This window comes from Sinocyclocheilus grahami, unplaced genomic scaffold (genome assembly GCF_001515645.1).
Source record: "Sinocyclocheilus grahami isolate Dianchi unplaced genomic scaffold, SAMN03320097.WGS_v1.1 scaffold293.1, whole genome shotgun sequence".
Taxonomy (NCBI): domain Eukaryota; kingdom Metazoa; phylum Chordata; class Actinopteri; order Cypriniformes; family Cyprinidae; genus Sinocyclocheilus; species Sinocyclocheilus grahami.
Genome location: NW_015505472.1, coordinates 815273 through 838538, shown reverse-complemented (window position 1 = coordinate 838538; position 23266 = coordinate 815273). Strand labels below are relative to the sequence as shown.

At 37.4% G+C, this 23266-nt stretch overlaps 1 protein-coding gene across 10 annotated transcripts in view; it reads right to left on the bottom strand.

Moving 5' to 3' along the window:
* LOC107600869 (DNA (cytosine-5)-methyltransferase 3A-like) overlaps window positions 1-23266 on the bottom strand; it is a 70313-nt gene that overhangs the window by 11198 nt on the left and 35849 nt on the right. For 5 of the 10 annotated variants that reach the window (XM_016292842.1, XM_016292841.1, XM_016292844.1 and 2 more), the window contains exons 7-15: window positions 10698-11051; window positions 9667-9825; window positions 9071-9178; window positions 8779-8935; window positions 6813-6962; window positions 4783-4827; window positions 4605-4684; window positions 3025-3137; window positions 2744-2927 (exon numbers count right to left, since the gene is read on the bottom strand). In XM_016292842.1, coding sequence (XP_016148328.1) covers window positions 2744-2927; window positions 3025-3137; window positions 4605-4684; window positions 4783-4827; window positions 6813-6962; window positions 8779-8935; window positions 9071-9178; window positions 9667-9825; window positions 10698-11051 — 1350 coding nt within the window. The remainder of the gene's footprint in view (window positions 1-2743; window positions 2928-3024; window positions 3138-4604; window positions 4685-4782; window positions 4828-6812; window positions 6963-8778; window positions 8936-9070; window positions 9179-9666; window positions 9826-10697; window positions 11052-23266) is intronic. The other 5 variants (XM_016292843.1, XM_016292848.1, XM_016292845.1 and 2 more) reach the window with 3 other exon arrangements.

The window sequence follows — 23266 nt, the reverse complement described above, 5'->3', positions numbered from 1 at the left end:
AGCTTCAGAACATCTCATAGGAAGGAAGAGAAGATCTGAAAAGTGTAGGCTACTTTAGACTAGTGTACTTAAGTGGTAAAAATGTAATTTACACTACTGATTTGTTAAATAAATACTTCTATTCAGCAAGAATGCATTAAATTTATCAAAAGTAACAGTAAAAGGCATCTATAATGTTACAAAAGATTTCTAATAACGACTGTTTTCAACACTGATAATAATAATAAATGTTTCTTGAACACCAAATCACCATTTAAGAATGGTTTCTGAAGGGTCACGTGACACTGAAGACTGGAGTAATGACTGTTGACAATTCAGATTTGCCTTCACAGGAATAAATTACATTTGAAAATATAAAAACTGAAAAATTTCACAATATTATTGCTAGGGCTGGGCGATATAGCTAAAAAATGTATCAACGATATAATGTTTCATATCGTTCGGTATCGATAATTATTGACATTTTTATAACCTTTTTTAAAACAAAGAGCAATAGAAAAAAATTTTTACATTCAACCACTGTATTTTTCTAATGTTTTATATGCAGATTAAATAGGTTAAACTTTTGGCTTGTTTCCCCAGGCCACAGGAGGGCGCAATGAGCAAAATAATGCAGCACATTAAATTGCAACGCAATTTATAAAAAACATCTATTAAAAAAACGTGCATTACATGTAAATGAACTCATATAAATCAAATATAATTTCGTAAATTGCATAAACAATTATGAACAAAACAGCGTCACATATTTATGCATTGCTTAAAGGGTTTGTTCACCCAAAAATGAAAATTAGCCCATAAATTACTCACCCTGAAATCATCCTAGGTGTATATGACTTTCTTCTTTCAGACGAATCCGGTCAGAGTTATATTAAAAATTGTCTTTGATCTTTCAAGCTGTTTAATGCCACTCAGCGGGTGCTGCATGCATCAGTCCAAAAGCACTTAATTAAAATGATGGGCGTGTCTCACACGGCGCCGGGGGGTGAACAAAGGCCTTCTGTAGCGAATCGATGCATTTTTGTACGAAAAATATCCATATTCAAAACGTAAAAATCACTTTAATGTAGCTTGCGCTCACTGTTGTACACTGGAAGCAGTTCCGGGCGGATGACGTATGGAGGTCGGCTTTGCGCATGCGCCGCTCAGAAGTGATGCACGCGGAAGCGCAGGGCAGAGTTAAAAACAAAACAACGGTCACTAATTAGAAGTACAAAACGAGGACTTGTAAAGAAGAATGTCGGTGGATTTCGATATAAGCCAAGAGGAGAATGGTTTTCCTTTGCTAAAGTAAGGAAACTTTGCTTCCTTTGCTCCTGTTAACAAACGTTGGTTTTCATGAGACTCACCGGCGCATGCGCAGCACTGACCTCATACGTCATGCTCCCGGAACTGCTTCCAGTGTACAACAGTGAGCACAAGCTAGGTTAAAGTGATTATTACGTTTTGAATATGGATATTTTTCTTACAAAAACGCATTGATCCGCTACAGAAGGCCTTTGTTCACCCCCCGAAGCCGTTTGAGACACTTTTTTTTATGGATGGGCGCTTTTTATTTAACTGCTTTTGGACTGATGCATAAAACACCCGCTGAGTGCCATGAAACAGCTTGAAAGATCAAAGACAATTTTTAATATACCTCCGACTGGATTCGTCTGAAAGAAGAAAGTCATATACACCTAGGATGACTTGAGGGTGAGTAATTTGTGGGCTAATTTTCATTTTTGGGTGAACTAACCCTTTAATACAAAGAGCCGAATCGCCTATCACACAGATTGCCTTTAAAAACATATGAGATGCAGTGAAAAGGAATAAACCTCCACAGATTCGTGACGCGTTTTCAAAAAGTTTAAACTGTTTTAACTTTGCATGGCTTTCTATACATCTCTTCTCTGAGACGCGAGTGCAGCAGTCATATTTGTCCGTCTAAAAAATGTGCTGAATTTGCGTTCTGTGTGAATGGCTTGGTTTTGGTTTTAACCTAACAAAGATCTTCTACGCATTGAGCTACTATATATATATCTCTAATATTTTGAATGAATAACGCAGCAACTGCGCTTCTCGTGGGCTAGACTAACAAAACATTAAACTACAACGTCACTTACATCATCATCACCACATCTCGTGCTCCACTGATGACGCTCCCAGATGCACTCCTAACATTCGATTGTACCATTTTTGCATTCAAATGCAAATATTTATTTTAAATTCGACTAATATTCATTTTTTTATTCACAATCTCCTCGTCACAGGCAGGCACAGCATTCATGTTTGTGTTTGAGTGAGCTGTCTGCGTCACTCATAGCACGTGCCTATATCGTGCACTATATCGAATTTTTTTTATATCGTTATCGAAGAAGGTGTACCGTCAATAAATATCGATACCGTTTTATCGCCCAGGCCTAATTATTGTTTTAACTCTCTTTGATCAAATAAATGCAGAGACTTCTATCTTAGTCATACACAGACTAAAATCAAGTGTGAGATTGGAAAATAACTTTTTTTGTCTGCTATTTGAGCACAAGAAACAACATTTATGAGACGGTTGTTGTCAGATTTCATTGTTGATTTAAAATATGAAATTTAATCGCAAGCATGGCGAACAGTTTTGGAGAATTTGATGTTTACCCATTCAAAGAGATAGAAGCTGCACTTGCATGACTGAAATAGTTACCCGAGAGGCGTTTCAAAGATGGCCACCGAGTAAAATGACTTGCCTTAAAGGGACTTTGAAGCTACTTACAAAGTCCTGGTCATGATTGTTGCCAAAGAAGCGCTGCAGTCTACAAGGCCAATCCATCCGGCGCTCCAGCAGACCGTACTGATGCTTTGTTCCACACATATAGCAGTTCCACGGGTCTTCTTTAATAGCTGCCTGCGCCGCGCCGGGGCCCACCAACAGATCCACACATTCCACACAGAAACACCTGCAGGACACCGAAGATATAATGGAGGAATCAATGCAGGACTGAAGTAGAAAATGGAAATATTACATCATAACTCACTGCCAACAGTCTGTCTTACCTGCAACAGTTACTGTTTCCGCACATGAGCACTTCCCTCCCTCCACAGCAGATCGTACAATAGGACTGGTAGCCATCATCATCGTATTGATACGCACATTCAAGGAAGCAGTTCTATAAAAGGACAAACACATCAAATTAATTAATTTGTTTTGTATCGAGGAACAAAACTGGGCATATGTGGTTGACAAACGAAAAACATTTGCCATTACAAAACTGTTCAAGAACAGAGGAGAAAGTTTTGTGGGAATTTATCATTTATTTTTGATTGCACTTCATTTATTTAAAACAGAAATGTATACAATATACACACTAGCTAGTAGGGCAAGGTCAATCCATAAAAATATTTAATCTAATTTAATTTCATAATTTAATGCTATAGATCAGGGGTGTCAAACTCAATTCCTGGAGGGCCGGAGCCCTGCAGAGTTTCGATTCAACCCAATTTAAACCCACCTGATCCAACTAATCAAGTCCTTCAGGCTTATTCGAAAACTACATGGTATGTGTGTCTGTTCACCTTCCCTGTTTAGTTCTGTTGCCCTAGTTTCCTATTAGTCCTGATTTGTTTCTATGGTTTCTTACGATTCGCAGCTGTTACTCATTCTTTAGTCTCCTTATTTACACTCCCTGTTCTGTTCAGTCATGGTCGGTTATTTGCTTTGCCATTGTGTGTGCTACGTTTGCTCCTGCGATTCTCCCTGTGTGTATTTATAATTAAAAGACTGTTTTTGGATAAAACTCCTTCATTGCGTGCTTTAAATAGCACAACACGTTACAATAATGATGTCTAATAACTGTTAAATGCTTGATATTAAAAAAGCTATTCTCTAAATACATAAAACAAATACATACTTTTGTCAAATATCAATTTAGGAATCACAACATTATAATGTACAGAATGAGAAATGAAACTATTTATTTTGATTCTGTTAATGAAAAAAGTCTAGTACTTACAGTACATGATGGCAAAAGTAAATCTAAATAAAGAAATCAAATTTAAATAAAAAATAGGCACGGACAAGTGTCCACAATTAAGCACACAATATATGATAAACTATCAAAATAAATAAATAAAAATACTAACGAAAAAACCACTAATATCACTTGATATCTGATATGCTTCCAATATATTGTGCATCCCTACTTAACGCAATGAGTTCCAGTAAAACTATTTATTTTAAGAAAATTGCTTGAATTAATCTTGACAGCAAAACAGAAGTAGAATATATTTTGATAAAGGGGATTAAAATGATCATACTCTAACTTTAGCATAACTTACAGCCAACGTCTTTTACTCCACTGTAACAAACAAGCTGCATTAACTAACAAATACTATTTATGTGACTGCTTTATACCTAGTTTGATGACACAATTTGTCTTTGTACTTGATTTTGTTTTTTTTATGTTTCGCCTTGCAAATGATCATGTACAGCATACAGTATGTAACATTTGTTTTTTTAGAAGGCACGGAGAGAAAAAAAGCATCTGCCGGTAGTGTAAATGGACATGATAAAATTACAAGCAGGCAAGCAAAGCAGCCCTCAAGGAAGTAGGAAGCAGGAATTTCCTGGCTTTTACCTTACAGCTTTGGCACATTCCTCCAATGAAGAGTGGGTGCTCCAGGGAAACATTAAGGCTGCCACAGGAGATGCAGATGTCTGGAAGTGTTCAAAGTGAGAGAGAGTTTAGCAGAGGCTCTAACACTGACAGACAGCCAGTTATGAAACACATCTCAATCTGTATGTGTAACACATACCTTCAATGTTTCTACATTTTTGACGAACTTCGTATACAAGTCTCTCTGAAAAACAAAAGACAATAAACACATAAAAAAACTGGACATCCTCCCAGTGTTTCAGACATTTGGCCCATTTTTAACTTGACATCTTGTTGAATGGAAATTCCAGTGGTTTACATTTACATCACTTTGACAATTAAATTATTTAATATTCAAAACATTAATTTAATAGCATGCCATAAATTTTATGAACTAAAATAATGCTGCTAATTGTAGTGGTACTACATGTTAAATATATTAAATGCCAGAAATAATTGATGATAGACAGCTGAATAATTGAAAATCTCGAGTGCTGAACTGAATTAAAAATTAATGCAAGGTTCTGAGTCAATTATTCCAGTCGCCACATTGACATTTGTTCATCTCAAGACCTACTAGTTCATCAAACTAGTTGATATTAGTTCAAAAGTGTCACCCAAACAGCAATTACTACATTTGCTTGGCCTATGTCTTTGTCATTTTCTGGATATTTTAAAGGTATAATAAAGCATTAAGTTCAATTAAATTTATCTAAATTTTAAATTTCAGTTTGTATAATGCCTTTTGCAATACTCATTGTACCAAAGCAGCAACAGTGCTGTGGTGAAAATATTACATACTACTGAACTATTTATTACACACACACACACACACATATACAGTGGTGTGAAAAAGTGTTGGCCCCCTTCCTGTTTTTTTTTTTTTTTGCATATTTGTCACACTTAAAAGATTCAGATCATCAAACAAATTTTAATGTTACACAAAGATAATGCAAGTAAATACAAAATGCAGTTTTTAAATGATTATTTATTTTATTAAGGGAAATAAGCTGTCCAAAGCTGCCTGGCCCTACGTGAAAAAGTAATTGCCCCCTAAATCTAATAACTGGTTGTGCCACGCTTTGCAGCAACAACTGCAATCAAGTGTTTGCGATAACTGGCAATGAGTCTTTCACATCGCTGTGGAGGAATTTTGGCCCACTCTTCTTTGCATATATATATATATATATATATATATATATATACTGTATATATATTACACTACTGAATACACACCAGTTTGGGGTCATGAGGAATTTTTTTTAAAGAAATGTATACTTTTAAAAGTTACAGTAAAGATGTTTATAATGTTAGAAAAGATTTCTATTTTAAAAAATGTTGTTCTCTTGAACTTTCCATTTATCAAAGAATCCAGAAAAGGTTTCCACACAAAAAATATTATGCAACTGTTTTCAACATTGATAATAATAAGAAATGTTTCTTCAGCACCAAAATGCATATTAGAATGACACTGAAGAATGTAAGAGTGACGCCTGCTGAAAATTCAGCTTTACAATCATTGGAATAAACTGCATTTTAAAATATATTAAAATAGAAAGTTATTTTTTTAAATTGTAATAATGTTTCACATTATTACTGTTTTTGAACAGTACAAACTGTATACAGTAGTGAAGTATAGATTATTATTGCACCACTTTTTAGTTCAAATTTAAAAAAAAATTTTTTTATTAAATATTAAGCAGGTCTGATAACTAAGGTGAAAATTAAAGCCATTTGTAACTACCAAACTGTTGCAAGTGGACTGAAGCTCTTGGCTCTACATGTAACCCACAAAGTCTGCTCCTCTGTTTGATTGTTTAATAAAGCTTCCTGCTGATTTAACAGCTCGTCTCTTTATTACTATTGTTAGGTTTTCCTGCCGTAAAACATGGGAAGTAATTTTTAAATCTTTAGCATGTATTATAAAAACAACAAATGGACAATATGTAGATGAAAGTGCCATTTTAAAGTTACGTTAGAACATGTGCCAAAATTCAATACAAAACGTGTCTCTTTAAACTTGCAGGATTAGACGAGACCCCTGTCATAGATCCAGACACACCCTCCTGTGTTTACTCTGCTATCTGAGTAGATGAGAGCGCTAATCCTGATTTAGCATGTGTGGGTGTGTGTTTACGAGCGAGAACTCTTTGAACTCGCTGACCTGGTTCAGTGAGAGTATCCGCTCACCTCGAGTCCGCTCGTCGATGATGTCTTTGACCTTGGGTTTCTCTGTGGCTGTGCTCTTGCGGGGCTTTTTTGCTGGTGGGGGCGTGTAGGCCGCCGCCTCTGGTTCCACCCACATCTCTGGATACACTTCCTTGTAGGGGATAATCTCTGCTGAAAAAGGCACAATGGTACTTTTAGCTATTCGTCAATGGATTATGTGGTGTGTCTATGTAAACGTTTGGCAGTCAGGATTGTTTTGATTTAACCAGTAACAGAGCTTAATTCCTGGTGGGCTGGCATGTGTATAGGCTTAGTGGATAAACATCTAGTAAGCATCTACATCTGTACTCATAAGCCACAATTCTCAAAAATCTCTGAGACAAGGAACTGTGACCATCAGAAATCTCACCAGATTGCACATATCTGGTTAACAAAAAAAAAAGTAACCTTTCCCTTAGAGTCAGCATCAACTAAAACTATCATAGCATGGAGAAACCTGAACAACATGGAACAATTTCAGCCAAAAACGAAAAGTGATTAACAAAACGTCATATTTTGAAGAATCTGCATGCGTGTCTTTTCCTGTATCTGTATTTGTCATTGCATGACAGTTCATAGTAACCATGAATGCCAGCAACACACACAAAAAATTGTTAATAAACATGGTCCATATGAATCGTTCGCTATATTCAAAATGTTCTGAAACCATATGAGCTTTGCGGGAAAACCAGACAGAAATTGAATTCATTAATCAATGAAAACCTCCCCTCCAGTGAGCTGTCGACACGAGAATCAGTGAGACCTGATTGTTGAGTCATGTGAACAAATCAGTTCGATTTTCGAGTCCAATAAAGTGGTTCTTTGAAAAGAACTAGAACTAAAATGAACGATTCATTCACTGATCCAGTTCTCAAGTTCAACTCACCTGAATCAGTGATTCGGTCACAGGGGAAGTTATAGAGGCTTCAATTTTATTATGATTCTCACACAAAGCTATATTGTGAATTCAGAAGATTTGGCATATATCACATGAATCATACAGACCACTTTTATTGCGTTATTTGCCATTTTTGGAGCTTAACAAATTCAGTCATTATAGACTGTCACTGCAACAGAGTTGCATGAAAATACATAGGTTTGTGTTCCACTGAAAAAGAAACTAAAGCCGGGCTCAAACTACAGGAGATTTAGGCCGATATATCCCAGATTTTCTCCTCCCGAGAATCGGAGAAAAAAATATTTTCGAGGATCTCGATCGGTTCCGATGTTTGGCACGGATTATCTCGTAATGCGAGGCGTTTGCAGATCGAATCTTGCACCTCCCGATATGCTCTCACACAAATCGGTGCCTCCCTGATTAATATCAAACATGTTTGATATTTAGGATTTTAAATCGGGATGATGATGGCTATGATTACGTCAGTACTTTCCCAATAGCCAATACGCGACTGCAAAACAAGCTGCTGTACGGGTCCATTGGATGGAGGAGATGGAGAAACTGCTTGTGGAAGTTTTGCAGTAACGCGACTGTCTGTATAATGTATCAAAAAACGTTTAACATTTTAACAAAGAGTGTAAAAGCTGCTAGCACGCTAGCTAACATATGTAAACATTGCTGAAACATCGATGACGATCTGCTGCGTAAAATCATGTGAGACGCTCCCTCGGGCATGAAAATCTTTATAAAATCTTGTAGTGTGCGATGCGCCACGAATTTCATATCTTGTGCGTGATTAAGGTTTGAGGGAAGAAAATCTGCAAAGAATCTCCTTGTGTGTGTGCTGCAACCAGATTTCATAATCTGCATCCTGTAGTCTGAGCCCGGCTTTTAGTATCTGTGTTCAACTGAAAAAATAGCAGCATGTAAAGTTGAGTAAATGACAAAATTGTAATTTCTTGGTGAACTATCCCTTTCAACAAGCTTGACATTTTTCTTAGACAAGCAAGCAGATATATGTATATCAATATGAAACAATAGCAGTCTTACCTTCAGGCGGCTCTAGACCTTTAGGTCCTATGGGTTGAAATCCTTTCATGGCCCATTCAATCATCTTTTTGATTTGCGTGTCTACTAACTTAGAAGTGTCAGTGTCGTCACTCACCGTACACACAAGGAAGTTTTTGCCTGATCTAGTGCCGGCTACCTGCAAAGCACGGCATTTAAACATTTTCTTTAGAGAGATTTTTGCTGGTCTGAGATATTAATATGGAATATAACAATAAACTAGAGAAAACTAGATTTGTTTAATCCTCGATCTGTACCACAAACAAATTCCTACCTGTAGCACCTCAAAAATGGCTTTCTTGTACATTGGTTGTTTATTGTAGGTTGGCTGGTGAAAGGCTTTGTGGAAGGAACTTAAAGGCAACAATTTCTCAACACAGACCTACCAGGAAAAAAATGAAACGAAACATTTAAAGGGATGTTCCAGGTTACAATGCAACCTCTTATCAACAGCAGCGGTAGCATAATGTTGAGTATTGAACAAAACTATTTTGATTTGTCCCTCACTGTCAACATTATGGCACACATTCTGTGACAAAATCTTAAAGGGATAGTTCACCCCAAAAATGGCTGCTGGTAGCTATTGACTTCCATAGCATTTTTCATAGTAGGAAAAAAACAGTATGGAAGTCAATGGCTACCAGCAACTATTTGGTTACTAATATTCTTCAAAATATCTTCTTTTGCATTCAGGAGATGAAAGCAACACATACAGGTTTGGAACAACCTGAGGGTGAGTAAATGATGACAGAATTTTCATTTTTGTGTGAACTATCGCTTTAACGTGCATTGTTTCCTAAGCATTAAAATAATTCCCTTAAGAATTCATTTGTTTTACACCTTCTGCTACAAGACTGAATACAAACTTACCACAGAAAACTTGCAGTCACCGAACCACATGACCCATCTAGTTCCTTCAGCCGCCCGGCTGCGTCCAGTTATTAACCAGGACACAATCCGGCCAGGCCACCAGGAGAATCCTCGTAACTTTCCCCAGACTAGCTCACCAATGCCGAAACCTCGGCCATCCTGCAATATACAAACAAAGGATGGATGATTTCAATCACATTACATAAATACAATAAAATCTGTACTGTTCATAACATAACCTGTGTCTTTTGCTCTATGGTGATTGGTATAAATGGGCAACCTTTAATCCTGACAGTTGAACCGCAGTTGTTGTAGTAAACTGCTGTTCTGGTGTAACCACCCTCACAAGATGGTTTTGAACTTTTAAGTCTAAAGATGATGCCACATTTACCGTTGTTTGTAGAATTTTTGTAAGATGTAAGGGTGAAAGGTTTTCCTACACAAATTTTGCAACAAGTTCGAGTTGGTGACGTGGATTCGCCAAGATGACCAAAAGAAAGCTGCTTGGTTTGAAAGTGTCTTCTATGTGAGAGGTGCTTCATCTCTACACTACTGACAATAGACAGTGGACCTTTTTTGCAAACAAAATTATGCAGAAACTTTGTTAATGTGACCGCACCTTAAGGCAAAGAGCTGTACTACAATAGTTTCAAATTACTCCCAAAAGTCATATGAAACAAACTTTCTAGCAGAAGACAGACCCCATTGTTTAAACCTAGATTTCAAATCTGGTTAGCCAGATAAATTCCAGGATAACGTGGCATAATCCTGGGATTTCTCTGAGAATAATTGGCCTATCAGCAAGCAAGTGTCAAAGTCAGTTATTTTGCTTTGATAACGAAACAAAATAAACTTTAAGCAGTCTTTGAACAACAGAAAATCCCACATTTATTCCAGAACTTATCTGGCTAACCAAATACGCTACAACTGCAGAACGAACCACCCAAATCACAAAATATCTACAGCATTGTATACGATATTTCAAAACAATCAACCCCAAACCACCATGATGATGAGGAAGCTACTCGTACCTCGTACTCCGACTCTGTGGACTTGGGTGAGGTCTTGTCTCCGTCCCCTATAGATACGGGCTCTGGGGTGGTGGCAATAGTTGGAGAGGCTGGATCTGTAGGCTGCTGCTGCTGTTGCTGTTGGAATGGTGGAGGTTGCTGTTGGGGAGAAGGCTGGGGTTTGAGGTTGGTCTGAGGTTGAGCTTGAGGCTGTGGTGGTTGCTGCTGCATTGGCGGCGTTGGTGGAGGAAAGAGTAGTGGGGCGTTGATTATGGAGCTGTCTTTTTGAGGCTCCGACTCTACCTCGCCATGGTCCTCCATTGAGTTCATCACAGACACCAGTTTCGCCTTCTTCTCTGCCTGCAACGTAGGGAACAGCGGGACAGGAAGAGGAGGAGGTAAAGCACATGGAACAGCAGTGGCTTTCCTGAGAATAGCACAGTTCAGTGCTTGAGTAATGGTGACTGCTCAGTTTGTTTATAGTACTTTAATCCCACGTGCCAACACAAATATCCCCATCCTTTTGATAAAGCACAAGTGCCCCCCTTTTGAGTGTGATAAGTGGCAGAAACCTGTGAAAACAGTCCTCTTTTCAATGCAGTGAAAGCTGTGTGCGATCACTTCGTAACAATGAGAGCTCCCCCCGTGCCTGAGATGAATGCACGCTGGAGAGTTCAGCAAGTTTGTCCAACCTGACTTTAAGCTATTAGGTCAAAAACAGAGGACACGAGCCAAGCCATGACTTAAGCAGCTCACAGCAAATCCCCAACAGCTGCACCTCTCTCATCCTCTCATTCTCTCTCACTCGCACGTGAATCTCTTTCACAGCTGTACTTTCTCTGCTGCTAGGGTCCAACTCCGTTTCCAATATCACTCATACACACGTAAACCTGGCAGAGTCACCTGTGTGTGTGTGTGTGTGTGTGTGTGTGTGTGTGTGTGTGTGCGGAGAAAACGGTTGGAGCCGTCTCCGGAACACCACCCCCCCATGTCTCTTTCTAGCTCACTCCCTCCATTATAGTGACTATACATTCATATAAGCCCACAGAGGGGGGAGAGAAGCTCTGGAGCCAAGAGCTCATGAGTGTGCATGAATAGACAGGATAAGTGTGGAGTAGAAACATGTGGCCTCAAATTAAGAAGCCCCACTGTAGTTTATAAATATCTGTATAGCTTCACTGGCTGCTTCGATGAGCTGGGCCATATGTGCCAGGCTGTTTGTCCTTGACAGTGGTTAACTGTGGAAAGAGTATTTAAGTGTATACAAGCGGTTTTGTGCATATATGCTAGGCCTGGGCGATAAAACGGTATCGATATTTATCGACGGTACACCTTCTTCGATAATAGAAAATTTTTTCGATATGACGCATGATATAGGCACGTGCTATGAGTGACGCAGACAGCACACACAAACACGAACACATGCTGAATTGAGTGCTGTGCCTGCCTGTGATGAGGAGATTGTGAATAAAGAATGAATATTAGTCTAATTTAAAATAAACATTTGCATTTGAACGTTAGGTGTGCATCAGGGGCGCGCAGATGCGGTGATGATGATGTAAGAGACCTTGTTGCATTTTAATGTTTTGTTAGTCTAGCCCACGAGATGCGCCGCTGCTGCATTATTCTTTCAAAATATCAGAGAAATATAGAAGCTCAATGCAGCCCAGGGTCGTCACATGTGGTGGCCGCAAGCCCGCCGGACGCTCCTTCGTCGAATCCGCCAGTCGCGCCGTTCTCAAGCCCGCCCACCTCTGCTCACTCAAGCCGGTCTCCGCTCACTCTAGGCCGCGGTGTGTGACGCTGTTTCGTTGTGAAAGCGAAACTACTTTGTTTGGCCTTCCAAAAGAGGACACGACTAGAAATCAGGGGTTAAGATGTATTTACAACACTGTTCCAGAACAGTTTAACCCAAATATTCAGATGTGTCCGGCGCATTTTATGGAGGACTGTTTCCTGATCCTGGGAGAGTAGACTACAATGCCGGCTGTTCTGACTCACAGAGTGCAAGCACGTTTTTTATATTTAAAGAATTTGCCACTGATGATTCAAACGCGAGTTTTGAGCAGTGTAGAGTAGGACTTGTTGTTTGTCATTTCTCTGATCACAAATGCAGACATGGTTTTATGTTTACGCGGCCTTTAAACAGACAGTAAAAGTCATTATAATCCGTAATTATGTCCCCACTGGATGCAACAAATGCCTCGTTTATAATGGGTTTTAATGTTTATGTCTCGTTGCTACGGCCGGACAGGGCATCACAATATGGCAAGGGGCGTAACATTTCCATTACACGCTTGAGGTATTCAGCCAATCACAATGCACTGGATAGATGGCCAATCAGAGCACACCTTGCTTTTCCGAACGATGAGCTTTGTAAAAATCGACGCGTTTCAGAAAGGCAAAACATGACAAAAAAATAGAGGAGAAACAATAATGTACAGTATGTGGAAAATAACGTGTATTTTTAACCTTAAACCGCATAAACACATTTCATTACACCAAATACACAAAATAATGTTCTTTTTAGCAGCATCATATGACCCCTTTAAAATCGAAACCAAGCCATTCACACAGAACGCATATTCAGTGCATTTTTTAGATGGACAAATATGACTGCTGCACTCGCGTCTCACACAAGAGATGTATAGAAAGAACAAATTTGTGGAAGTTTATTCCTTTTCACTGTATCTCATATGTTTTTAAATGCAATCTGTGTGGATGGCGCTTCGGCTCTTTGGATTAAGCAATGCATAAATACATGATGCTGTTTTGTTCATAACTGTTTATGCAATTTACGAAATTATATTAGATTTGTATTAGTTAATTTAGACGTAATGCACAGTTTTTATAGACAGTTATTTTCTTGAGTTGACAATTTAAATGCGCTATTATTTTGCTCATTGCGCTCTCCTGTGGCCTCGGGAGACAAGACAAAAGTTTCCTTAAAACCTATTTAATCTGCATATAAAACATTAGACATGAGCTATTTGTTTAATTTTAATTTTGTGTTTGATTGTTAAAACAAAAAATATTTGTTGTTTGTCTCAATAAATTGGGTTAATTTAAAAATACAGTGGTTAAATAAAAAAAATGTCCTATTGCTCTTTGTTTTAAAAAAGGTTATAAAAAATGTCAATAATTATCGATACCGAACGATATGAAACATTATATCGTTGATACATTTTTTAGATATATCGCCCAGCCCTAATATATGCATATATTTATGTCTGCAGTACTGGGCAGTATGATGGTATATACCAGTGGTTCTCAACCAAGCCTGAGTAAACTTCCAAAGGAGCTGCAAGATGTCTAAAAATATACATTTTTTAAATTTAATTTGTATAGCGCTGTTCGTAATCCAAGTTGTTTCAAAATGAACAAGCAAAGCATGTTTCATAACTTAGCAATATTTGTAAGGTTGAAGAATACTGTACTAAAAATTCTGGAAATGTGGTTTTCAAAGGACAAATTGCTATCAAGTGTACCATTCAGGTCCTTAAGTGTAGAAGATTATCATAATTAATTTTTCCAGGTGCAAATTGCATTTGAGTCGCAATATTTAGTTTTATGTCCAATGGATATAAGCTGTTTGTCAGAATTTATTAATAGGATTAATTGCTGTCCACTGTACTCACTCTTCAATGTCCTAAATTCAACTTGGAAAACTGAGGTATGTTGTATAGAGGAAATATTAAGCTGCATCATTAATATTACAATGAAAGCTATTCCCATGATTCCTGATGTCACCAACAGAATGTTTTAGATGTCTTAATTAAAACACCTGATTCAACTCATCAGCTTATTAGTGTGTAAAATAGGGAGACAACTAAACGTTCTAGGAGGTGGCTGACAGCTAGGCTGTCCTAAAGGAAGACCCGCAAAACTTCAGAGGACATAATACAGAGCCTTGGGGGCCTCCATACTGTACTTAACTAGATACTTGTTAGATTTGACAGTTTCTAATTTTCATAACAAAGTAGTAGCAATTAGAGTGGTAGCAGTATTTAAAATGCTTTTAAAAAGTAAAACTTTGTTTTACCAAAGTTATTATTTTACAAGATACAACGAATACAACAAAGTTACAAAGAATGTCTAACAAATTCTACATCCCAAAATGTTTTCCTTTGTTCAATATTTATTGTTTTTTTTCAAGTCAAGTTCTATTAATTATTTGGATGTGACAAAGGGGGACCTCAGAGTCACAAAAGTTGATACACACCATGAATATATACCATGAAATGGTAATAACATTGAGATGTTGCTATACTGTTTATACCATATTAGATATATTCATGTGGCAAATAGTTTAACACTGTTTTCATTGTTATGAATTTTTTTAATTAATGCAGTACTTTTCATTTCAGAAGTATTTAAATCACTAGATTATTCAATACTAGACATTACATCATGGTTATTCAATATAAAGCATTTTTTGTCATTGTTGAATTTCTATCAAAAATAACTACATTACGGTGTCTACTGTTACCATGATGTACAATTACTTGTACCATATATAAGATTTTCTGTCATACACTAGTGGCTTGAGTTAACATTAACATAATCTTAGTCCAATCATTTCAAGCCAAGCATATAAATAGGATTAAATTCAAATTAAATTCTGAAACACTTATTTAAAGAAAATATTATCTTGAGCTACCCACGACTGATTTCATCTCACATGCTTGCGAATCTGTTCACTCGAAATGTACACAATTTACATTTCACACAACAAGCTGAACTCACCCTATGTGACTGATGAAGAATAAAAATGCCTGCTTTTGATATAAAACCCACAAATAACTTCTGACTTGGAAGCTGTCAAAACTATCATAGATACTAAAGGACTGAACAAAGTAGTAGCAATTAGAGTGGTAGCAGTATTTAAAATGCTTTTAAAAAGTAAAACTTTGTTTTACCAAAGTTATTATTTTACAAGATACAACGAATACAACAAAGTTACAAAGAATGTCTAACAAATTCTACATCCCAAAATGTTTTCCTTTGTTCAATATTTATTGTTTTTTTTCAAGTCAAGTTCTATTAATTATTTGGATGTGACAAAGGGGGACCTCAGAGTCACAAAAGTTGATACACACCATGAATATATACCATGAAATGGTAATAACATTGAGATGTTGCTATACTGTTTATACCATATTAGATATATTCATGTGGCAAATAGTTTAACACTGTTTTCATTGTTATGAATTTTTTTAATTAATGCAGTACTTTTCATTTCAGAAGTATTTAAATCACTAGATTATTCAATACTAGACATTACATCATGGTTATTCAATATAAAGCATTTTTTGTCATTGTTGAATTTCTATCAAAAATAACTACATTACGGTGTCTACTGTTACCATGATGTACAATTACTTGTACCATATATAAGATTTTCTGTCATACACTAGTGGCTTGAGTTAACATTAACATAATCTTAGTCCAATCATTTCAAGCCAAGCATATAAATAGGATTAAATTCAAATTAAATTCTGAAACACTTATTTAAAGAAAATATTATCTTGAGCTACCCACGACTGATTTCATCTCACATGCTTGCGAATCTGTTCACTCGAAATGTACACAATTTACATTTCACACAACAAGCTGAACTCACCCTATGTGACTGATGAAGAATAAAAATGCCTGCTTTTGATATAAAACCCACAAATAACTTCTGACTTGGAAGCTGTCAAAACTATCATAGATACTAAAGGACTGTCAAAACCGATCATTAATAATGACAGAGGCAGCCAATACTACAGGCAACTATAGTGTATCAAATTGTACAGTGACAGGGAGAGAAGAATGTAGACTCAGGAAGAGGAAAAGGGCTACTTATATATAAAAAAGAAGAAATCAATAGCTGCCCAACTGCCCAAAAACTGGGGGAGGAGAGGAAAGCATTGCGGCTATAAGTGCACATTTGCTTCTGGACAGTTACCCCCCCACCCCCCCCCCAGCTATAAATGACCCTCTTCAGGGGCCTCACTGTAGCGAGACTGGCTCTTGGAATTGAGGGAGGGGGAGACGAGAAGGAAGGAAAGGGGGAAGGTTCCAGGAGTACAGTACTTTACAGTCTTTGTCAGCCACAAACACATGGCCCAGCTCAGGAATAACAATATATAACAGCAGTATGTCATCCACAACAGAGAGCTTAAAATAACCAGTGTTATTGTGTATGAGTATGAAAAAAAAACAACTAAGACTTAAGTCTTAGTTTATATAAAGTTTTGGGTGTATATGATAATACAAATAAAAAAGCAAGATGTACTGTTGAAATCACTTGAGCTTTGCTATTTACAACACATTTATAAAGATTTAGAAAGTTCCCCATTATTGGCATAGTTTTCTGTATGGTTGTCCAATATATAGAGGAAGAAATATGAAATATTTGATAAAAAGCAAGTTAAAAATATGAAAAATACTGACCTTGAGATGTATTTTGAGAGAACGGTTCTGAAACTAGTCCAAGTCTTACATTTCTAACTAACAGAGAATATCCTCCAGCCACTGAAGTAATGAGATGTAAATCTCAGCATCAGCACTAAGAAAACTTACTTTTAAGCCACTATGGGTCTAAAAATGGGGATGTACTGTAATGCTATCTATAATGAGGTACTTTCATTTAAGTCAAAAAACGCCACATAAAATAATACAGAAGCTTACAGAACTAAGTGATAAACTAACCTTTTTAGTTAAAGCTCTTATACACAGGGCACATAAATCCAATCCTGAAATGTAAGAAGGGTAACCTTGTGAGAAAGTGTTTTTTTAAGTTCTGTGTTAAAGCTAGTGTGTTGTATTATTGGGCAGCTCAGCCTTTAGGAGCACTACCTATATCTGAAAGGAAACACCCATAGCCTTAAGCTGCTCTCCACATTACAATGATCAACCAAGCCTTTTTTCCAAGAAAGCTCCTCTAGCAAATTCTTTTTTCCAACCTTATTGTAATTTTTTATATACCATGACGATTCAAGTCAATTCCACGATCAGCTACCGCACGTGGATGCCTGTAGGCCTATTATTTTGCATGTTCAGCCCTTTGAATGTGTTGCTGTTCATATGACATAGGCATGAAAAGACAGCATTACTTATATGCCTTACAAATTTAACTATTTGATTTCTGTGATAAACTGAAAATTATAGTTGCTAATAGTGATCATTTAAATATGTCAACAAGCTAACAGTAGCAAGCTGGCTAACCCAAAGGAGTTTTTTGAGCATGCAAGAATGAATGTGGTAAGAACGATAGTCTTGGAATCATTAGTTTGGATTGAAAATTACAAACAAAACAGTATTGGGTCACACCGCATGCTACACAGTTACAATATAGCTTCTTTGGGGCAGAAAGAAACATAATCAAATATTAATTAATATTTAATATTTCAATAAAATTATAAAAAAATACATTCATATTATTTTAACTACAAATATTAGACAAAAATTATAATATACACAATTATTATAAATTATAAGTGTAAATGTATTTATTTAAAAGGAATAGTTCTCCCCAAAATGAAAATTTGCTGAAAATGTACTCACCCTCAGGCCATCCAAGATGTAGATGAGTTTGTTTCTTCATCACAACCGATTTGGAGAAAATTAGCATTATATCACTTGTTCACCAATAGATCCTCTGCAGTGAATGGGTGCCGTAAGAATGAAGCTGTTATTATTCCAACAGCTGATAAAACAATATAATAATCCACAAGTAACCCATATGACTCCAGTACATCATTAACATCTTGTGAAGTGAAAAACTATGTGTTTGTAAGAAACATTTATAATTGTCATGTTTTACTGTTAACTGAAACAATTTAATTGTCGCTTCTGGCCAAAATACCATTTCATAATCAATAATAATGCTTCCTCCAGTGCATCATCTGTTGTCCTCTCACATCAAAATCCACTGAGAGATTTTCTTTGGAACCGTTTTGGGCTGTTTTCGCCTGTAAACACTGCTTGATCTGTGTATATTCCTCTCCTGATTCAGATGAGACGGATTCACTGGAGGAAGCGTTATTATGGATTCTATTTTAGCCAGAAGCAAAGGTTTGAAGTTTTGGTTTTGAAATATCTTAATGATGGATTTGTTTATAAAACACAAGTCGTTGTGAGGATTATTGTGATGATTTTATCAGCCGTTTAAACTCTCAGTCTGACGGCACCCATTGACTGCAGAGGATCTCTTGGTGAGCAAGTGATTTAATGCTACATTTCTCCAAATCTGTTCACATGAAGAAACAAACTCTACATCTTGGATGGCCTGAGGGTGAGTACATTTTCAGCAGATATTCATTTTTAGGTTATCTATTCCCTTAAGTTATATAGCATTAATTATATCATACAAAAGGATAAAACAATAATATATATTTTTTTAAAGAATATATATATATATATATATATATACGTTTTTTTAATGTATTTTAAATGTTAAAAACCCAAGCTTGTTGAACACTGCTGACAAACAATCTGTCTGCAGCACACAAAAAAAACATTAGGAAGCGTTTCCAAATAAATAATGCTTCCCTTAAAGTAAACTTTGAACAATATGAAGAAACAGTTTGAATCAATTCAAACGCCGGCAGCACAGCAGTGCACACTAAAATTCCAACAGGCAGGGGTTGAATGGCAATCGCCACTGTGTGACAATCGCATTTATTTTGATGTGACTTTGTGAGAGACCGAACAAAGGCTGTTCACTTTTTAGCCTCCTGAGTCTAGAGAATAGAGGATGCATTTCGTTTGCGATTGTGCTGGGTCCATTAAAGACTCAGTAATTAGTAGTGCAGCAGAGGTCAGGCATGCTAAATGAGTCTTAGTCTAAGTACCCTAATGTTAAAACTTTTAAAGCCTTCTCTTTATTTGTTGCTGCTTAAAATTATTTTAGTCTAAAATCTGTTATTTCCTTAAATTGCGGAAGAATCGTCAAAAGCTGAAGTGCAAAAGTCTGCTTGCTTCAGTCTGTGCAGCCTTGACTCAGAGTATGAGCGAGTGCTGGCAGTGCACTAATCACATGCAGTTCCTTGGTTCACTCAGTTCATTCATATTTGCATATCCTTAAAAAGACACGCACCGCATTTCCGTCTCAACACAAGCTAACAGTTTTATGCATTTACGGTACTGACCCAAATCTGACAGACAGAAAAAAGCATATAATCTTTGTTTTCAAGCTCAAAAGCACAACTTTCGTTTTAAAACAAGTTTGAAAGCATTAGTTTGAGTTAAAACATGCAATGTCTCTACAACCCAACTGTATAAATAACCACAAAAAGCACACTGTCATATCACGGCACACTTAAAAACTAAGTATAAACTTTTAAACGTGAACAAAGCCAAAGATTTGCCCTGTGCACAACATCCTGCAGAGGTAGTAAAACAGGAAATACAAATGCAATCCCCCTTTGATAACATAAAGGCTAGAAAAAAAAAAACACTTTTAAGCAAACCATTTTGTCTTGTACTTGCAATGTTTTAAGCCGGTCCGGCACTCTGGTTTTAAAGAGATGGGTTTCCTTTAAGCTACCCGGTGCAGATGGTCCGTAACAAGTCTCCTGGAAATACCTGAAGTCAGCATATTCCTCTTCCAGCAAGTCTACTCAGACATGCACACTGTCCCCTGCGCTATCAACAACAAACATGTCAGCCGACCTACCCATACACGCCTGCACTCGGCACTTTAAATCCAATGTGTGAGTCGCTTTTTTTCTAGCCCCTCTCTTGGCTCACTGGAGACCACTTAAAAAAAAAAAAAAACAGAAAGCATGAACATTTCTTTGTCTGGGAATTCAGGGTCAGGTGGTTCCCAACAGGAATTCTGGTTGGCTAGAGAGGACTTGCAGAATGTTGGCGGCCGTCCAGGAGGCTGTCTTGCAAGCAGCGCTGGAAATTTGCAGTAAACCACATCTTCACCCTTATATCCATAGTACGGAGTTCATTTCCACTGCAGAGAGTGTAGAGAGGGGAGTGGGGGAGGAGTGAAGGGAACGGGATGGGGGTGGGAAAGAGGAATCTACTGTAGCATTGGGTACTTCTTAAAAAAAACAAAAAAAAGGAGACATGATCCCCCTCACTTACAGAAAGTGAAAGCAGGCTGGGTTTTATTCCCCCACTTAGGGCCAACCCTTCAACGCTAACAAAGCTCTGCTGACTGTATGCGGCCCAGGCCTCGTAGCAAGAGGAAGGAAACATGTCAAGGCCCCTTTCAATAGGGTTTCCTGCTGCATTGATGTGTCCGGTGCGGAGCGCATCGAGAAAACATCACTGCACAGACCGTCGAAGAGCAAACAGAGAAATGACATGTTACGATCTGTGCTCTTCCACAATGTGCCTATTCAGAGAAAAAAAATTCCCAGGCTCCCAGTGGAGGATTCCTGCTCTATGCGTGAAGAATGCGAAACGCCCACTTCTCTCGAATTTTACGACGTCCACTCACAAGACAACTGTGTGTCCGGCTAATTTGGCCGTATTTCTGGGATCTCTGACACTTTTATGGCTTATCCTCAAACATAGTGTGGCGAGGGCCAGAGAAAAGAAGATGGGGGGCGGGGGGAGCTTGATGTCGATTGGTCGGCTCCCTTTGGTTACCGAGGAAAAATAAATGTTATGTAACAGAGCAGTTCTCACCATGCAACACAGTACTGTTAGGAGAACTGTCAACCAACTGTACCTGCAATGATATTAGAGATTCGCCATAGTGGTGGATAATAAATGAGGGCTAAATTAATTATCTAAATCAGTGTTTCCCAACCTCACTAAAGGCTTGTTCAAACTAAGGACATCAATGATAACTTCTGTATAAAGCTTTATTAATTGTTCTAATTCTATGAGAGTCCACTCCTTAACTATAACCATAACAACACATTAGGGCTGAACGATTAATTGCATTTGCGATAATATCGGGATATGAAAAAACAAGATTTTTCAATCGCAGAGGCTGCGATTACACTCGGTCACGTGACACGCGAGAGTAAAGAGGTGTGTTCGACTTGAAGATCGATCAGTGTATGACATCAAAGTACAGCGAGAGAAAGCATAAGGAGACGTCCGCGCTCTCTTATAGCTCTCTCAGTGCTTTGATGACACACACCGATCGGTCTAAGCAGCGCTGCTTCAAGTCGAGCGCGGGCCATCAGCAGAAAAAGAAAAGAAACAGGGAGATGGGAGATGGATCGGTTTGTGAAAGGGAAGAGAAAAGCCATAGATGAAGTCGCACAGACCCAGGCAGGTGCTGGTCATTCAAACGCTAAATGCAGAAAATATGACGAGGCATATCTTGCTCTCGGCTTCACTCACCACTCACCGTGTCGGTAACACTTTACAATAAGGTTCATTAGTTAACTACATTAGTTAACATGAACTAATAATGAACTGCACTTATACAGCGTTTATTAATCTTTGTTAATGTTAATTTCAACATTTACTAATACATTATTAAAATATTGTTAACATTAGTTAATGCACTGTGAACTAACATGAACATCTGTATTTTTATTAACTAACATTAGCGTAGATTAGTAAATACAGTAACAAATGTATTGCTCATGGTTAGTTCATGTTAGTTAATATATTAACTAATGTTTAACTAATGAACCTTATTGTAAAGTGTTACCACCGTGTCTATACCGGACGTTACAGTTGTCGCGTCGTGCCGCAACAGCTCTACACTGGACGCGACAAAGCGACTGTTGCAAATCATTTTAACGTTGTGTTAGTACGTCATAAATAGAACAAGGCATCAGTTTAATGTCGGGTTTTGTCTTGTCGCGTCGCATCCAGTGTACACAGCGTCACTGATTATAATGGGTTTTACTGTATTTTGCTGCTCGCGTCTGGTGTAGACATGGTGTTTAATGTCGTTGGTGAGGAGGAAAGCCTGTGTGTGTCCTATGCCTTCATGGACCGCATGAAACCCACAAAAAATAAATAAATAACAGAGAGAGAATAATTATAATAATAGTTATTCTCTCTATGCTATTTTTCAATGTTTCAAGTGATGCAGGTGTTTTTTTCCCTGTAGGTTTTTTTTTTATTAAAAAAGCATACATTTTTCATAATGTTTAGTGAAATCATTTGGTAGTCTGAGGTGGAATAGGGATTCGGGAAAGGGGGGTGGGGGGCAGATTTTTTTATAGGTTTAAAGGGGGGCGCGACCAAAAAAGTTTGAGAACCACTGGTCTAAAGTTAACAGACAGTGTTTAGTGCAGTCCACATGTTTACATGTGTTTATTACAGTGACTCTGAATTACCTAAAGTAGTGTGGTAAAGCAACAGATTTGTCTTTATATTTCTGCAATCTACTTTAGTTTGTGTGATTTGTTACTGACTTTCATATTAATGTTTACACCAGGCTTATTTGTCAGTGCTTTTTGTTGTCATAATTATTACTGTATTGGCCCGAATATAAGACGACCCCCCTTTTTCCAGATGTACCTTTTGGAAAAAGGCTTTTTAAAAGCCAAATCTTGTTTTTTTCTCAGTAAAACACATTTTGTCTTCAATTATTTTCATATTGCATATTTTTTCTATTTTAATTTTTGTTTTGAAAGTATGGTAAAAACTGGTAAAATGTACCAACAATC